This window comes from Octopus bimaculoides, chromosome 5, assembly GCF_001194135.2.
Source record: "Octopus bimaculoides isolate UCB-OBI-ISO-001 chromosome 5, ASM119413v2, whole genome shotgun sequence".
NCBI classification, from domain to species: domain Eukaryota; kingdom Metazoa; phylum Mollusca; class Cephalopoda; order Octopoda; family Octopodidae; genus Octopus; species Octopus bimaculoides.
Window position 1 is genome coordinate 33948505 of NC_068985.1, and position 18839 is coordinate 33967343.

The following is an 18839-nucleotide window of genomic DNA, read 5'->3' on the forward strand; positions in this document are numbered from 1 at the left end:
CCACATACAAAAACTAACTTCGTAGTTAATCTGCCTTTGATATTGCTGCACCTCTTATGTGTCCATAGCTTGCACTGGGTACATCTTATAGAGTTACTACCTACTCCTTTTCTGCATACTGAATTTTTACATTTATTTATTTAACAGTTTTTAACAAATAGGTTTATTGTCAATTAAAAGATTTCGATTAAAAAACATATATAAAATCAAATTGCTCATAAAAAGTATTTGCTGTCCACGGATCCCCTGTCTTGTCCTTGCGGACCCCCTGTGGTCCGCGGACCACAGTTTGAAAACCCCTGCTCTAGACTCATTAGATTCTTTCAAACTGACCAACCTATGTCAATATGGAAAACAGATTGTTAAATGATCATACACAGACATATATATATATATATATATATATAGATGAGTATCATTGTATCAACCAGATTATTGGATGTTGTTACACACTGCTGGTCACATTGTGTCTTCTTGTATTGTTGTATGATGCTATCTAGTTAGCTAGGTGGGCTGGCCAACGTTCCCACTGAACAGAATGCCAGTCCATCACTAGATATCCAACTACAGCTGAGTGAAGAAGAGCAGTGTAAAATGAAGTGCTTTGTTCAAGAACACAATGCACTACTCTAGGAATTGAAACTCTGATCTTGAGATCATGAATGCAACACCCCAAAAAACTAAGCCACATGCTTTCTCTCTCTTTCCACACATATAAGAAATGTAGTCTATAGTATTAGGTGTACTCAGGGACTTGTGCTGAAACAGGATAACGACATACATTGGGGAGACAGCACATAGCACAGGTGAGCAGAGAGGTGAAACCTGGTGGAAGCTCAAAGAGGAAAGCTCTTCAGTGGTCTACCAACATTCTTGGTAAAAACTTCTTTGTTCACTGTAGTTATTCTTACTGGCTTCTAGAATGTTGATCAATAGTTTCCAACCTTAAGGAAACTTCTTTTAGACTTTCCTGAAATCTTTACCCTGTCCAGCAACACTTTCAATCATTCAGTGGTCTACCAACATGGAGGCTCAGTTAATAATATAGATGTTAAGATACTATCAACACATAAAACAAGCTACAGAGGCCACACACATAGTAATAGACAGACTGAGCCTCAAGAGAAAGTGTAAAATAATAAACTCCCTCCACCCACTACATAATCTGACTAAAGACAGAATGAAGGAAAAAAAGATACAAATAGTATAATACACAAACCCTTATGCATACACACAAAACAGAACGAGAAAGAAAAAATACAAATAAATGATGATGTATGCATACATATGTAAACTTTCACATTAAATAGGTTCAACAACTAATTTTAGTGACCCCACCTCTCTATGTCAGGCATCTTATTCTAAGCAATTTCTACTTATATAACCCTTTACCAGATGTCACATGCTCTCATCTTATGCTTCTTTCTACCATCTTGGTCTGAATTTGTTAAGATCATCTCATCACCAGATCGATTGATGACCTTGGCATCATTTCTAGTTTCCAGTGGTCTATCTGCAATCTGTCCTTCCTAGTTCCATTTAACCTTGTTTTACCTTTGAGAATGCTGGGGATTCTCACCTGCTTCTGCACACACTATGCTGTTCTCCTGTTGATCATGAACTAATTGCATTTGGTCATAGGGTACACATAAAGTGTCTTTTTTAATCTAATTCTAGGTCTCTGAACTGTATGTGGCTGTTGATAATATATATTCATTATGTATTCTTCTTTTTAGAATCAAGGAAATATTGCTTTTAAGGATGGTATGAGATCAACCCAACGACTGCCACTTCACCGTGATCCCTTCATCCTTGGCTAGCATTGCTCAGCTGCACTGACCTCAGTAGACATTATCCAGTGGTTTTAATGCATCTACTGAGTATAAGACCATTGAGCAGATTGCTCAATGGTCTTATACTAAAACTTATTTTTAGGTTTTCATTTGCCATCACTTAAATTTTCTTCAAGTTCATGAGGAAGCTGACAAAAAGTAGGATATCATGGAAAAACCTCAAATGATATGAGTATTTCCATCAATCCTAATTCTTCTTGATTCACAACCTTGCTAGCAAAAACCTTATGCTAGACATGCTATAAAGAGTCTTGATGAGGTTGTATCATCTTGTTAGACTTCTTTCTCCAACTGGAATACTTCAGATTTGAGTAATCATATGAATGACTAGAATTATTGTAAATTTTTTGTTGTTTGAGGGCTATAATGATTAGTTCAATTTCTACTGAGTCAAAGGCCTATTTGTAGCCAAGAAAGGAATAGCCTTTACTGAAGCCTGCGTGTTCTCATGGTTGATTTTTGTGAAGAGTTTTAATTCTATCAGTGATACATTTTATAAAGCTGATAGGGCTAAAATTTGGTAGCCTCTTTTGCATTGTACTTCCTGTGAAGCAGGATTGTGATGGTATTGTTTCATTTATTCTGTATTTTTCTTGTTTCAGTCAGGTCATAGAAAAGTTGGCTTACTTTTTAAGGATTAATTCTCAGACATCTCAAAGAAGGTTAATGATGATGTTATCTGTGCCTGGAGCTTTGCCTTTCTTCATGGTACTGATAGCATTTTCAACTCCTTTCATGGCTACTTGTAGAATATCTGCAATTTCATGTACATTTTCATCCTTCGTCTGTTGATTAGAAGAATACAGTTCTTGATAAAAACTTCTTTGTTCACTGTGGTTATTCTTACTGGCTTCTAAAATGTTGATCAATAGTTTCCAACCTTAAGGAAACTTCTTTTAGACTTTCTTGAAATCTCTGCCCTGTCCAACTTTCAATCAATCACACAGTGTTTCAGTGACAGTCCATTCTTTGTTTCTTACTAACAGTTTTACTCCATTCTACATATCTAACTTTCTTCTCTCATGTTGTCCTGAAGCATTATAGCTATCTGCATTTTGTCATTACATTTCTGGTCTCTCTTCTGAGAAGCTATTTGTCTTGTCTTACCTTTCTCTATTATTTACCAACAGACATCAGTGGTTCACAAATGTTTCTATTTAGATCAATCACTGACCCTACTGTTATTTTGGTGTTCTTTAGGAGCTGTATAGCGATGCTGTTACATTACTGGTTAATGTCCATGAAAAACCATTAAGGATAAATCTTAGATAAGCATAGAATTTTGTTCAGTTCTTTCTATACTGTAAATTTGGCGGATAGATTGATCGAAAGTAAACGAAGAAAACATTTGCAAACAAGTGTGTTATTACTTGAAAATACCATTTTACAATGTCACAGAATTGATACTATAAACAATTACACATGAAAATTAGATGCTGAAAAAGTCTGCAAAACAGCCTTTTTAACTTCATGAAAAAGAACTTCAATATATATACATATATATACATATATATATATATATATATATATATAATTGATCAGTCATCATATATTTATTTTCATTAGAGGATTAAAATACTTATAGAAATCACATCAACACAACTGCACCACATATACAAGATATCTTGATTAGAATATGCTAATATTTTTTCGCAAATGCTACACGTTTCTCAATAAGCTGTTATGAGTAAACAATAATAAAAGCATCTTCAGCTATTGATTTGGCAAGATCTACAGTTGAATGTTTCTGCCGCTCTTCTAAGTTGTTAGGTTTTTTCATCTAGTTTTTCATAACTGGAATTACTAACATCTTAATACTAGCCACTATCAAGTTTATACAGTTAGGAATTTTTTTTCTTTTTTCTGCTACATGTTTTCTAACGGGTATTCAATCTTCCTAATGGGTTGGACAGGTATGCAAATCTGAATCTGTCAATCTATCAGACTCAGCTTATTACTAAAAGGATCCGAAAATTATCAAACTTCTACTGGAACATATCACTGAATCTCAAGACTCATACGGAACAAGGATAATTTATTTTACCCCCAATATCCAGGTGAATATTGGTTATAAAAAGAGAATTGTTTGTTTTCAAAATCCGAGTTGTTTTGAATGAATTAAATCTAAACCCACTGAAACACATTTAGTTATCTATCAGAAGTGGGTGTGTCACGAAATCATGCGATAATTCAAGAATAACATTCTTTGCAGTACTTTTTACTTTACTTGTTAAAGTTACAAACATTTTAAATTCATACTGTTACTACTACTACTGTTAAAAAATAATAACGAGGATTTTTAAATTTGTATTTAATAATTTAGTCTACCTCACAATTAGTAGACCTAACTTTGAATACTGGATTCAGGTGCGAGACCGAATCTTTATTAAATTATTTATTGAAGTTTCAATTTGTCTTGGTTAACGAAGACTAACTAATAAAAGATACTAATAATTTTATTTGTTTACATATTTATTGAAAGGAATTTACTGAGAAATGTTATTGATATAAATTAAACTGAAACGTATCCGAAAGTTTGAATGAAAGTAAGTTACTAAAATCGGGGAAACATTGTATTCAAACAGGAAATTTATAAAAATAGCTGCGAAGGAAAATATGAGGTATGTAAAATGGAGGATCTTTAGTATGGATTTAGAAAAAAAAAATAGTGAAAAAAATAATCGAGGAAACCTGTAGTAAGATTTTCAAGTCCTCGAAATGTAGATTGGTGGTCGCCATAGTTGTGCACGTGACCGATGCTTGTTTGTGCCGCCACCTGCGTGTGGAAAATAGCAGCCAATGAACGTCGAGTAGGAACGGGGCCGGCACGGGCAGCTACGGTTGGCGGGAAGCTGTGCCAAATCTAGTCGATCGTCTGCTTTCAGTGAGATCAGTAGCTTCTCTCGTATCTCGCCGGCATTTTGCTTTCCGTTCTTATTTTTACTTAGGGAAATCACACTCAAATACAACAAATATGCCAGACACAAAGTAAGAAATTTTTTTCATTCCTCTAAACTTCAATGAAATTATTACACTATTCTGTTTTTTTAGTGTAAAATTTTTACTTTTATCCATTTTTCTGAAATACCATTGTAAATTTTATTCTTTCCATGATGGTCGACTCAATTTGTTCTCAGAATTTAAAATAAATCTTTATTATTTCACTAAATCACTAGTATCTAAACGAATTGTGCTATAAGAAAGATTTATTAATGAAATTATATTTTCATGAAGCATAAGTTATTAATGAAAATCCGTTTGCTAATTTTCCATATCTTTTTCTTAGCCGTTGCCGTGTATTTCTCTTAAAATGAACGACATAAAAGCGCAAATTTACCTTTTATAAAAATGAAATTTCTATATATTCTTAAATGGTTTATAAAAAATGTTTCCCCGCTTGGTTGTCTTCCAAAACTTAAATATTTTATACCTGACTTTTGTTGTTAGTATTGTCGGTGGTTCTTTTGTTCTGAGGCTAAGTAAAAACTCTGCTATAAATTTATGTCATTTAATTTAAATATTTCGCCTAAATTTCTCTAAATTCCTACAATTAACTTTAAATATAATTTGGGATAATCTTCAGTCATTTTTTTTTTTAATTTTGAAGAATTTATGTTGATATCTAATATTTCATTGGTTTTTATAGTAATGTAAATTAATGCGTGCTAATATATAGTTTTATATACGGTCCCCTTTTTATATTTAATGAAAACTAATTTCCTTTCTATGTTCCCCTGTTAAGATTGCCATATTAGCCAAGTCTTTGTCCGGTTAACCTGTCCCCCACCCATGGTTATTTCCAGTTCCTTTTTTTTTCCTTTGGCTCCACTTAACGACATGGCTTTTATATGAATGATAGATGCGGCTTTGTCATTTCTATGGTTTCCCTGAAGCCCCGACCACCTTTTAGCTTTGTAGGTAAGTCAAACCGTTTCTCGGTGTCCGTCTCTGTCCTGATCGATTGAGAGGGTTAGAGCAGCGCGGAGGAGGGGATCTGCTTGGGATAGGGGGTGGTGGATAAGGTTAGGGGACTGGGAGTGTTGAAAAAAAAAAGTTCGGCTAAAGAAATAAGGAGAAGGCTGTGTAAGGAGGCTTTAGTCAACCGTTGACTTTGTATTGACTGGTGCTGAAAGCTTCTCCAATCTGCACAAAGCAATGGTCCTGTCCGCCGCTACCACTTGCCTCCAACTTCCACTGACTCTTTCCTTTCTGTTCTCCCCCCCCCACCTCTTCTATCACCGGCAAATTTTTATCTCTGGTTTTACCCGCCTCCGCCGCCGAAATAGTTGACTACTTAACTAACACATTTCTTTTCCTCGTTCCGTTTGTTCGCTTGTTTTGTTTATAATAAAGAATGCCAAACATACAAGTGTGTTGCTGTTTCGTTAGAGGAAACGGCTAGGTGCCGTTGTATGTAGATCAGTTTTCTTTCTCTAACAAAGCTTGTTTTGCTTTGTGGTGAAATTTAATTTTGAATCTGAGATTATTCGGATTTCTCACTTTGTAATTGAATTAAATACTTCACAATTTCTGTGGTGGGTAAAGGGGTTTTATTTTCCTTTCTAACGGCTAAGAGCAGCAACTGAGTATTAGCGATGCATCGATCTTTATAGAGAATAGATTTTATTTTATAGTATTTTACTTTATTCAGGACCAATGACCAGGAGACTGAAGTTGAGACTCCAGTTGTCAAGAAAGTAGATGATAAAAAGCCTGAAGTAAGATTTGGTTTTACGTTGATTTTTCTCACATTTATTGAAATATACCTTATTATTTTTTGGAGGGTTACGATGTTTGTGAATTGTTATATTTATTGCTACCTGTTTCAGGTGGAGAGCGAAAAGAATGCTGAGGATGGCAAGACTGGAGATAAAAAAGACAAAAAAGACGGTAAAGATGATTCCGACAAAGTAAACAGTTCTGAACAGCAGCCGGATGACTCCGAGTCGAACGACAAATCTGAATCTGGAGCTGAGGATTGTAATGATAACAAAGAAGAGACAAACAACAAAGAAAACGACGAGAAAGAGAACGAAGACGGTAGGTTTGCCATTAACGTTTTGCTTTAAAAGCTTTGGGAGAGGGATGTCTTCTTTTTCTTTGTATTTTCAGCAGAGACACATGGAAAGTGGTGTGGTATGTATGTTAGTTGGTTCTGTAGAGGTGTGGGTGTTCCCTGGTTCGTTACGGAGCGGTTAAGCATCATGCTCCTCGCCAGAATATCGCACGCATCACTACCATACTTTTTTTGTTCTTTATTTTACTTTTTTTTTTTTCATTCGCCGCTACTTAAGGGGTATATTTGACTGAAGCTTATTGTTCCTCTTCAGATGTGATCAGCCCGCGCAAAAGAGCCCCAGATGACTTCATAAGGGACGATGTCAGCCCATCTAAGAAATCAAAAACAGAAACTGAAGAGAAGGAAGCTGTAGCACCAGAGTCATGATTTCTGGCAAAATCTCTTATGAACAGAGTGTACTGTTTAGCACATTTCTGGCTAATTTAGTTGGCATTTCATTAAGATGTATAAATGATCATATCATTTGCTATCATCTTTTTTGAGTTCTCAATAAATTATAAGTTGTTAATTGTTTTTTTTTTCTTCCTTCCATCCTTGTCCTTAACGTCTTGACAAGATGTTTTCAATACTTAAGTATAGTAGCTAGTTGTGAAACCAATAACATTTACTATATATTTTTCCATGTAGACTGCATTATTAGTTGGCTTCTTTTACCCTATTCCTCCTTCTCCAACCATGCCTGCCAGCCAACGAGACGGCAAATGGAAAAATGGGAGGGGGGACTTGCCTGCCAGTGCTTTCTTAATTTTTAAATTTTCGTCATAACTTTCATCACAGATAACATAGCTTTTTGCTACCTTTTCATTGTTTACAGAATACAATATCATCACTTGTTTTTCTTTTGTTTTTGTCATCCACCTATAAGTAAATACCTTGTAGGTTTTGCTAGGGATAGGGTAGTATCCCTTTGACTACTTTCAATCGCACAACACGTTGTGCTATCTAAAGTTGGTGACCCATTGCCAATTCACTTGACCCCTTTTGCATCTGTATTTTACAGGTGTTACTTTTAAATTTTCTCTTAACCTTTTACGGTGGTTTGAGGGTCATATATTTTTTAATTGCAAGTGTTTAGACGGGATGTTTTTCTTTATTGGTTACTTTAAAGAAAGATTTTAAAAAATTTAACTTTTTTTTAGCATAGTATTGAAAACGTCATGAGTGATGGGAATCCTGATTTCTATGTTTTGTCCCCCTCCTTCCCAGCCTTCTGTATGAGGAGAGCCCCTTGTTGGTCTTGCCACTGAGGACTGTATACAAAGTTTTAAATAGATTGAATGGCTTATGTATGTGGCAACGAACTTGCAAAAAATAAATCCTCCTTCATACTTCCTGATGGTGAATAAATGGTTTCATGTGTACCACAAAATGTCTTGTTCTTCATGTTACTGTTGTGGCTTTTTTTTTTTAATTCTTTTTTTCTTTCAGCTAAATTGCTTTGTTACTATGTGGTTTGAAGCAAACTGCATGGGTTCGTGAATTGTAGAAGCACTTGTATTTTTGTGGAGCAGTCATGTGTGCCCATGAAAGTAGTCTTACTGGCTAGTATAGTTTTACTGATGTGTGTACAGAGCCAAGTTCAAGAGGCAGCCATCTGTTGCCAGTCTGGTGTCAACTAAACTGTTAAATTCGTTAATGCTTAATGTGCAACTTGGTAAATTGTACGTGTTTTGGGGGCTGCGTTTTCTTCAGGAAACCAGCGGTTTATCAGCTTTAGGAATATCTAGAGGTATGCTTAGTATACACTTTAGGTACAATTCCACGTGTAAGGTGGGTACGTCAACTATCATATCTGGTACAACTAGGAATTGCTGCAAGGGTACCTGACAAGAGCCTTATGTTGTTTTTGTGTGTCGTTGATTTATTGGTCACTAGATATGTATCAGATTGGTTCCTGTCCTCAGCAACAGATAGTACTTTCTGCTCAAGTCATGAAAGGGTATTTTGCAGGTTGCATTTGTTTGATTCATGTTGTGCCTACTTTAATGGTCTGAATTATTTGTTTGGAACTGGCGCTCATGCGTTATTTCGCTAGATGCCCTTCCTATGCCAACCACTTGATAAATTATTGGGTGGAGCATTTTCTTACATTACTGGACAAGGTGTTTTCGATATGATCAGGGTAAAAGGACCTCTCAACACTACCCTTAGTTTGCTGGTTTGCCAACCTGTTTATATGTGCTGAGTGCATTTTTTAGGTAACTGTTCTTTATATAGACCAAGCAGAGTAACAAGGCCAGAAACTGGAAAGGCTTGTGTATTTTTCAGATAAAATTACAATAACAGGTAAACAAAAGTGAAGGTGGGTGATGAAATAAGGTGCAGTGTTAATTTACTTATTTTAAGACCTTGTCTTTCAGATAAATTCACACAAGCTACATTTTTTTTTTTTGAGCAGATTATATTAGTTTTTGCATATATAGCATTAACGTGTATGTTTTTTTCATTTTAACTAAAATATTAGGTAATGTGGTTGTACTTTTTATGCACAATGTTTGTTACCATCTTCCCATTTTCATAAACCAGTAAGGGAACAAGAAAGTCCCTCCAGGTACAATAACTTGCATGCAATGAATATGGTTGGAATTTTCTGAAGACATTTCATTTCAAAGACACAAACTACAGGGATTTTTTTGGACATGTAAATTCAGTGTAGAATATAGACCAGAAGTATAACATGCAATATAGGGAAGTATACCTATATGTGCTACGTTCCACACAGTTGTATACACTTATTAAAAAAGGCCTATTTGCTCATTAGTACTGCATCACTTTTCAGACCTGTTATGTTAATAGTTATCTGGGAAGATGTAGAACTTAATGATACAAATGTAGCAGATCAAAGTAAAGATCCTGAACAGTGACTTACATTAGAGGATTATTGTTTTTCATACATCTTATTCTTCAGTTTTTATGTTCTAGTTTTCCTCTTACCTGAATCAGTAGGGATTATATATATTCTCACTTCTTTGCTTACATTTAATCTACTTATTGCTAATATCAATAAGCCTTCTGTCTGTGCACCAATTCTTAATTATGAGGTTGTTTTAAGGTCATTTCGAACTATGACTACACTCCAGTGGCTGCCTAGTGAATGTACCTGACAACTGATTGAAGGTCTAAAACTTGCATTAGGCGGTTCTTGAAATAAAACATTGACCAGTTGCCTCTAAAATTAGGTAGAGGTCCTGTTTCATTGTTGCAAAAAAGTCTTTACAAATTCTTGCTTTATTTCATACAAATGAAACATGTGCAGATATGGAAGACATGACTGGTGTATAAACCCATTGTTTGTTGCCAGGTTTACATTGCTGACATGGAATTGTTTGCATTTGTAAATAAGCTACACATATTTCTAAACTATGAATTAAACATGTTTTAATTGAATATTCTTATTCATGGCTATTTTACCAATGTGATTTTCCAATGTTTTGTAGCTTGTCTCGAGGAATATAAAGTTAGTTATTTGATGTAGATATACACTGCTCAAGAGGTTTTATACCCATATCAACCAAGTTTTTTTGCAATATTTAAATTTAGTATATAACATTAAAATGAATTGGGATATACAGTAAGGCCAATTAGTTTTGTTGGTTACATTATGATTGAAATAACTTAACCATCCTGGAGTGAGGCCATTCCACCTTCATTTGTAAAAATTTCGTATGTTAATTGTCCCTGCATGTGTGTATTGTCCTATCTATGTTAGCCCCTTGTGGGTAATTAGAAATCAGTTTTGTTGGTCACATTACCTGGTTTTTCCCTTTTGGTCATGTAGTGTCACTCATTCAGTTTCTCAATCTTTTTTTTTTATAAAAGAAGCAACATCACTAGTGGTCAATTGTCACACTTCCTTTTCTAGACCAATAGAAACTCATTCTTAATACATTTTATTATACAGAGTATACATTACACTTCCTATGCAAAGGGATACATGGATTGATTTAGTGCATTGAAAGCACTTGGGTGTTATATCTGGACGTTTTCTGACTCAGTACATTTGTAAACCTTATTTGGTGCAGTTTTGAACTAGTGCTGAAATTCTGCGTAATCCAATTACAACATAGTGTCCCCAAAACAAAGTTTGATCATTACTATATTTTAATGAAAAGAATGTGTTCAATTAGAGCAATTGCACATAAATAAATTTCATATATGAGAGAAGGTTATATCTGCCAGTGACACGTGAAAGACGTCCAGTACACTATGGAGCAGTCGGCATAAAGGGCATCCAACTGTAGAAACCAAGGTAGGGAGTTTAATGCGGCTTAACCAGTTTTGGTTGAATATGTAAATATGCGTATTTGAATTGGTCAGAGTTAGACTCTTACTCATTCTCTAGCTAACTTGCATAAGAGATGGAAATGTTACCTGTGATATCCTGTATTGGAAGAGATTTGCTTAATGCTAATGAGCTTATATGACTAAGCAATTTATTTCATTGAAGTATATTTTATATTCAGAATCACCCTTTTAAAATATATTTTTGCTACTTTAATGGTTTGATCTGGCCAAAATATTTCTTCATGTTCAAACTGATCAGATCCAACACCTACTCTACAATTTTATTCTAAAAAAATATAGTCATACAACTGAAATCTCAAAAGCTACAAGATAAAGCAGGATAAATTAAAAACAATGTGGACAAATAAGCGTTATATTCGTTAGAATACTCTGAATGCTATAGGTTTTAAGTCATTTTCAGTGGCAGGACCTTCTTAAATTTGTAATTGTTCATTCTTGATTTTCTTTTTATTGTATTGCTAGACTGGATGAATTGGTGTCAGCCTGTACAGAAAGAATAAATTTCTAAATTTTGAGTTATTGTATTATGTGTGTGTGTATATATATATTATAAGGTAATAGAAATAAAGTATGTAACATAACAATTGCAATATCATCATCATCATGGCTTAACATCCGCCTTCCATGCTGGCATGGGTAGGACTGACAGGAGTTGGACATGCAGAAGCCAGCACCAGACTTCTGTGATTGTTTTGGCAGGATTTTTACAGTTGCATATTCTTCCTAATGCCAACCACTTGGCAGAGTGAACTGAGTGCTTTTTGTGGCACAAGCACAAGTGGGGTCAGTTTTGGCAAGATTTTTACAGCTGGATGCCCTTCCAACCACTTTACTATGTGGACTGGGTGCTTTTTAAGTGACAGCATCACCAAGCACTTGCAAGATAAAAAGATCTCTGAGAGGGGAGGAGGTGATCTTATATCAGATGATGAAAGGTTATAGTGAGACAAACAGGTGTCTTGCTGTAGAGGAGGTACAAGGTTATCCTGCCGAGTGATATTTTGATTTTTGTAAATCATCAGATGCTATGGATATGAAACTTAAAGAAATTACAGCAAGCATTAAATTTGGGGAGACTGAATAATTTACAATCAAAGTTAAGGTTGTATACTTCCTCTTGTTACATGTACAGTGAAAAATAGGATTTGGTGAGATGGAATGAATTAAGTATAACAGGCAGTTAATAATTTGAGACATATGGACAACACATTCTAGATGGCAGAAAGTGGAGAGTGTCTGGAAAAGGAAATGCTAAAAGAAGAAACTAATCATCAAAAAACATGAATTTCAAATTTAAAGGAATTTATGATTAGAGACCTGACAGTGGAAGATTTGGATGGGTTAAAATCAGTGATGCTGATGCAGGAGCTGGGCTTTTAACAAACAAGAAAGGAAATGCATTCAAAATATGGAGCCAGAAAAGAATATTGAGAATATTATGAACAAAAATATAGGCGTGGGAGTGACTGTGTGGTAAGTAGCTTGCTTACCAACCACATGGTTCTGGGTTCAGTCCCACTGCGTGGCACCTTGGACAAGTGTCTTCTATAGCCTCGGGCCGACCAAAGCCTTGTGAGTGGATTTGGTAGACGGAAACTGAAAGAAGCCCGTTATATGTTTGTGTGTCTGTGCTTGTCCCCCCAACATTGCTTGACAATCGATGCTGGTGTGTTTACGTCCTTGTAACCTAGCGGTTTGGCAAAAAAGACCGATAGAATAAGTACTAGGCTTCCAAAGAATAAGTCTTGGGGTCGATTTGCTTGACTAAATGCGGTGCTCCAGCATGGCTGCAGTCAAATGACTGAAACAAGTGAAAGAATAAAAAAAAGCATAGTTGCTGCATTGAATGAAACCTAAAAGTACTTTGGAACCATAGATTGTCAGAAGCAGGACTGATGTGAAGGAAGCAAGTGGGATGACATCTGAATTGACTCCACATGTGTGTTGAAATAGGCAGAAGTAGAGACTGGATATCCTAAGATCGTTAGAAGTCAAAACACAATTTGCTGACACAAGTGATATGAATAATCTCTATCAAATTTGTTTTGAAATATTTTTGAAGGGGGTGGGGAGCTCATCAGATTATTTCTAATCAATCATCTGTTACTAATAGTCTTTTACCCTGAATTATCCTAGTCAGTTATATCAAATTGCACATTCCATATTAATTTTTGTTTCAAATATCATAGACCATTGATTTTTATTTCACAGTTTTCTTAATTGAAATTAACTGGCATAGATACTTACTATCTCTCTAACACCCCTCCCCTACTTTTTTGTTCCCTATATGCATATTTTCTCTCACAGTGTTTATTGGCTTTTTTCATTTCCTTTTTATCATGGCCCGAATATTATGATTAGCATCCAACAATATTTATGCTTTCAGGATATATATATATAAGTATGTATATAAATGAGTTTCGTGGTTCTGGTAGTTTATTGATATAATCAGTTTAATTTGTGAGAGTTGTTTTAAAAGATTGAGGACATGTAGTCTGGACTGTGAAAAAGAGTTGCACAAAAATTCTAGATTTGTAAATGTTACTTATCTTTTATACTGATTTAAAACAAAAGAAAACACAACATCAACATCAAACTTAAGTATTTATGTTATTAATTTCTATACTCTCAATCAAATATGTGAAGTTGCAGAAACCCTGTTATTTCTTTCTGATTGAGTAGATATATGATCGGAGCTATTCTAGCCATTTAGAACTAGATTTTAAAATGTGTACTTTTATTACTTAAAATGATAGAGGCAAAGTGGCTGAGTTTCTTTTAAGTGTTGGGCCTCATGGAGGCAATGACCAAGACCTTTAACATTACGTCATGCTTGAGAAGATCCATTAAGCTGAGCAAAATCGCAGTTGTGGAAGATACTGATGTCATGCAAATGGCACCCATGCTGATGGCATGTAAAAGCACCCATTACTCATCCAGCCATAGATAACCATGCCAAATCAGACTGCAGCCTTCCAGCGTGCCAGCCCAATCAAACCGTCCAACCCATGCCAGCATGACCAATAGACGTTATATGATGATGATTTGAGGGATATTTGAATGTAGATAGAATGAATGTGTAAAAGGTTCATTCAGCAAAATCTTGAATATTGTTATAAGTTTCATTCTAGCAGTGAATAGGCAGAAACAGGCTTGTATAACTGCTTGCAGTTTTTGTTCTAGCTCCACATTCAGATCCTATCAAGGCTAACTTTGCCTTTTATCCTTTTTGGGATCTGTAAAGTACTGGGTTCTTCTCTATATCTCTGAATTCACCATCGTCCGTTTCCCATGCTGGCATGGGTTGGACAGTTTGACTTCTGGGAGCCATGCTATATTCTTAATATGGTACAAGATGAGCTTTGTAAGCAAAGCTTTAACTGAATTATGAAGCTGCATTACTATGTAGTCACAGTTTCAAATCAACTTATCAGTAATTTATATCAAAATGTATTAGTTACTGCAGTTAGTTGACTTTTTCTCATGTAAAAATATTTAAAAACTTGTGTTTAAAATGTTACTAAGGAAAAATTCTGTATTAAGAATAATATTTATTATTCCATTTATCTTTAATGCCACAAATCATTGAATTTAACTTTTGCCTGTCTTGTGTATCACATGATGCACAGTACTGACATCCAATATATCACATTACCAATTTTTTTCAATCATCTGAGTAACTTGGGACTTAGGAAAGCATTATATTGCTGAGAACAAAGGCTAACTAAAAGTCTGAAAACAAGTGTGGCTGTTTAGGACAGAGCTATGAAAATGCTTTGGATTGGTAAAGGGTTAAAAAGAAACCCAAAGTTTACAAACAAGTGCTGGTTCTTCTTATTTCTAATAAGACGTCTGAATGGAATGAATATTTATTAAAGAAACTTTGATTTTGTTATATTCAATGTATAATTTTTAAATTTAGTATTGAATAAGAAGACCATTAAAGGTTGTTAGTTATACATACAAAAGGCTTTCTGCACAGTTTGTGTCTATCAAATTCAACTCCCATTGTTATAGGTCAGCCTGGGGCTATGTTAGAAGACACCTTTGCTGTATAGTGGGGTCGAATCCAGAATTATTGGTTGCAAACTGACCTTCATAACCACTAATTCATGCCTATAAATTTGTATTTATTAAGACCTGTGAATAATATGTGAATCAAGATGCAATTTGTGGAGATTAAGGTTCTCTGGCTTAAAGTATGCTTTTAAGTATATTTTTAAACAATTTTTTTCCCGCTTTTTCTATTTTCAGCAATAAGGAAATTCCCTTAAATAGGCTTAAATATTTAGGATAGAAATCAAAGTGACAATATTCAAAATAAAAATGATCTTAATCTAATTCAGTTACAAACTCTTGAAAAATATTTTTTTAGGTTTCTTTATCTATCATACTTAAAAATCTGTCCCACAATATACTAACTTCCAGATATTATAGTTAGTGAAAATTATTATGTTAGGCAGCAATGTACAGCTAACATTTAGATTTATTACTGCTGTGAATGTGAGCTCTTTAAAGCCTTTGTGGCTAAGAGCTTAGTTCGTAAAATAAATGAAAATATCTATGGTCAGATGTGTATTGTATAATTTAGTTACAACTTATTTAAAAAAAAAAAGAACTTATTCGATTACCTTGACCCTGATATAAATGGGTGTAAAAATACTCTGTTGCCTACAACAACTGAGTTCATTATTGTATTGAATATCAAAAGAGAAACTATTTGAGTAGAGAAAAAGGAAGGAAAGACAGCAGATACTTTGAACTGGGTGATTGGGAGTGAAAGACTGGGAAAAAAAAATGCAGAAAGAAAATAAAGCAAAAATGTAAGAGAGAGAAGTGAAAAGAAAGCAAAAATAAATGAAGTTCTCTACTGCTGTTATCTGTGCTTGTCTCTGAAGTTAAAAATGAGTGAGTCATCAGCAAATGTGAGGAAGTGAGTCTGAGTGTCAGAATGGAGAAGAGAAATGATTGTAGGAACTGAGTAAGAGTAACGCTAAAGCAAAGATGACAGAGGTGGTAGTAATGAAACAGAAATATCTGAAATGGTAGATGTGGGTGCATTAAGCTATGAAGACAGAGTTATGTAATAGAAGCTAAAGTTTGGTTGGTGGCAATGATGTCAAAGAAAGGGAAAGTAAGCCTGTGACTTGACCATAGAATTAAATGCAGAACATGATCCAAGTCATCTCAACTTCTGTCAATGATCAACAAAACATTACTCATTTCTACACTGGGGAATTTCACTGTGGAATTTCATGTGCATAATTCTGTCCACTAACCTATTTTCTAAACCCTCTCCTTACTCATATCCTTTCTCATTTAATAAACTCTCCCTTTTATTCTCTGCTGATTTTTCTTCAATTACCCTATTATTCTCTCCTCCCATCTCTTTCTCTTACCCAATTATTCTGTCTCTTAATTTCACTATGTTCTTTCTTTTTACCTATACAACACCAAAATAATAATCCACAATAGTTTTCAAACCAACAGGCTCACTGTCCTCTTAACTACTGACTCTCTATCCTTTTTGTTTATATAATACACACACACACACATACACATGCTTTCATGCACTCTCAGCTATCTTTTATATAGACAAACTCTCCTATCTGTCCTTCCCATTATACATCCAGTGATTCATTCTTTGTTTAAAGACTTACTGTTCCTTTCTTGCCTTTCTTTAAAAATACCCCCACACACATACATATATATATATATATATATATACACACATACGCATACACACTCGTATATATACGTGCGCCTTTAAACACACTAACTGTCCTCTTTTGCTGTTATCTTCATATACCAACTACTTACTCCATGTCCTCTTCACTTCCTACTTTTCTATCCTTCTCATCATACTGTTTCTTTGTCATTTTTGCTATACTCTCTGTGTATGTGTGTGTGTGTAAATATATATATATATATATATATATCATTCCATATCCATGTAATGTAGACATTCCCTTTATCTACAAACTCTTTGTATATCTTTCTCGTCCCTGTCCACTTCATTTAGACACTCATATCATTTTTATATATATCTTACTCGTGCCCATCCTAGTTATATACTTAGTTTTCATCTCCTCTCATATTCTTTATATAAATTTGGTGTCTTTCTCTTTATTTACAGAAAACACAACCTCTCACTTAATCTTTTTTTGTAGCAAAAGCTTGTCACTTTATTTGCTTTCTCTTTAGCTATTTTATTTACTGACACATTCTTTATGTAAAAATACACATGCATACACAAACATCAGTGTGTATGTATAGATATATAGATGATAGATAGATATAATGTATATATCTATGCACATGTATATATACTGAAAACAGCCTTCTCTTTCTTTTCTCCTTCTAGAAGCCAATTCATTTTCTACCTTTCTCTGTACATATATCTACTAGCATTCTTTCATTGTCAGGCTTTAACTCTCTTCCCATCACCACATTCATACTGAATGAAGAAAATACACACACACAAGTATATCCCCCATCCCTTCACTATATAGATCTACTGACACTGTCTTTCAGTTTCATTAATTCTTTCTTTCTCCTTCCATCTTTGTGTGTGTCTCTCTCTCTTTCTCTTCCTTATCACTTACTTCGCCACCACAACTGTTCTTTCTCTCTGTCTCTTCTCCCCTTCCTCTGTCTTAGGTACAATATAATTCTTTTCACAGATCTATTAACATAAATTGTGTGTAAGTTCACATGCGTACACGCTGTCTCTTTTCACATAGCTTTCTCTTCTTTTTCTTTTACCCTTCTCGCACTTACTCATTTTCTTTTCTTTTCCGAATTACTGATTCTTTTTCACTTACACTGCCCCTCTCTTTTTCGTTCTCCCTTTCTTGTCCTTCTTTCCTCTCTGATCCTTCAGTCATTCTTAATTTTATTCTTTCACTGCTCACATCAAATAAATCTCTCTTTCTTGCATTTATGTTCCATAACTCTATCCTCACTTATGATTTCCCTTCTTTTTTTCTTCTTATATTAAGGTTTGTTTTCCTGTACTATATACATACACGCAAGAAAAGATTTGTGCACAGTGATGAGACAGGATGAAAATTCTTTCAAAACCTGTAAGGCACGAACCGAAAGAATTTGAAAAATGAGAGAATAAGAGGGATTATAAGTAAAAACAAGTTATCAATGGGAGGATTGGGAAATTAAGCAGAATGAACATAAGGGAGAAAAAGAGAGGAAGAGAGAATAACCATATCCTTTTAAGCTCTCCACTTATCTTTACACACATGAACAATCTCGACCAGTATATAGCTGTTTCTCCTGTGCTATCTACAGTAAACAGTTTAAAGCCCAGTCCTTCCTTACCTAGTTATTTTTGCCGAGGAGTAGGATACCAAATGCTTGATTTTTTTTTCCATTTCCAATGCAACAACCAAAATGCACGTCCAAGCACTTGTGCATAGAATACATGCATTTATAGTGTAAATTATATAGCCATATTGTTTGTTTAATATGTGTATCAAGTCTTTATAATATTTCTTTGTTTTAGCAGAAGTTAAGGAAAAAAAACTACCATAAGCTGAATTTTGTCAAACACTTCATATATGATAAACGTGAAATTTATATTTTAT

At 34.5% G+C, this 18839-nt stretch overlaps 2 protein-coding genes across 3 annotated transcripts in view; one reads left to right on the plus strand and one right to left on the minus strand.

Annotated features, from left to right (window-relative positions):
* Positions 1-4686, minus strand: part of LOC106869172 (COMM domain-containing protein 9) — a 31918-nt gene extending 27232 nt beyond the window's left edge. Inside the window, exon 1 of one of the 2 annotated variants that reach the window (XM_014914792.2) lies at positions 4545-4686. In XM_014914792.2, the coding sequence (XP_014770278.1) occupies positions 4545-4592 (48 nt within the window). In that variant the 5' untranslated portion in view covers positions 4593-4686. Of the gene's footprint in view, positions 1-2480; positions 2639-4544 lie in introns of those variants that run through there. The other variant, XM_014914793.2, reaches the window with a different exon arrangement.
* Positions 4687-4694: 8 nt separating this feature from the next.
* Positions 4695-8302, plus strand: LOC106869173 (uncharacterized). Its single transcript, XM_014914794.2, has 4 exons — positions 4695-4841; positions 6505-6571; positions 6683-6893; positions 7184-8302. Exons 1-4 carry the CDS (start codon positions 4828-4830, stop codon positions 7297-7299), a joined length of 408 nt encoding a protein of 135 aa, XP_014770280.1. The 5' UTR covers positions 4695-4827; the 3' UTR covers positions 7300-8302.
* The last annotated feature ends 10537 nt before the right edge of the window (positions 8303-18839 follow it).

Excerpts from the sequence above, each read along its gene's own strand:
- LOC106869173 (XM_014914794.2), top strand. Across the intron at positions 6,572-6,682 it reads TAGATGATAAAAAGCCTGAA|GTGGAGAGCGAAAAGAATGC; the intron begins GTAAGATTTGGT and ends TACCTGTTTCAG. Across the intron at positions 6,894-7,183 it reads CGAGAAAGAGAACGAAGACG|ATGTGATCAGCCCGCGCAAA; the intron begins GTAGGTTTGCCA and ends GTTCCTCTTCAG.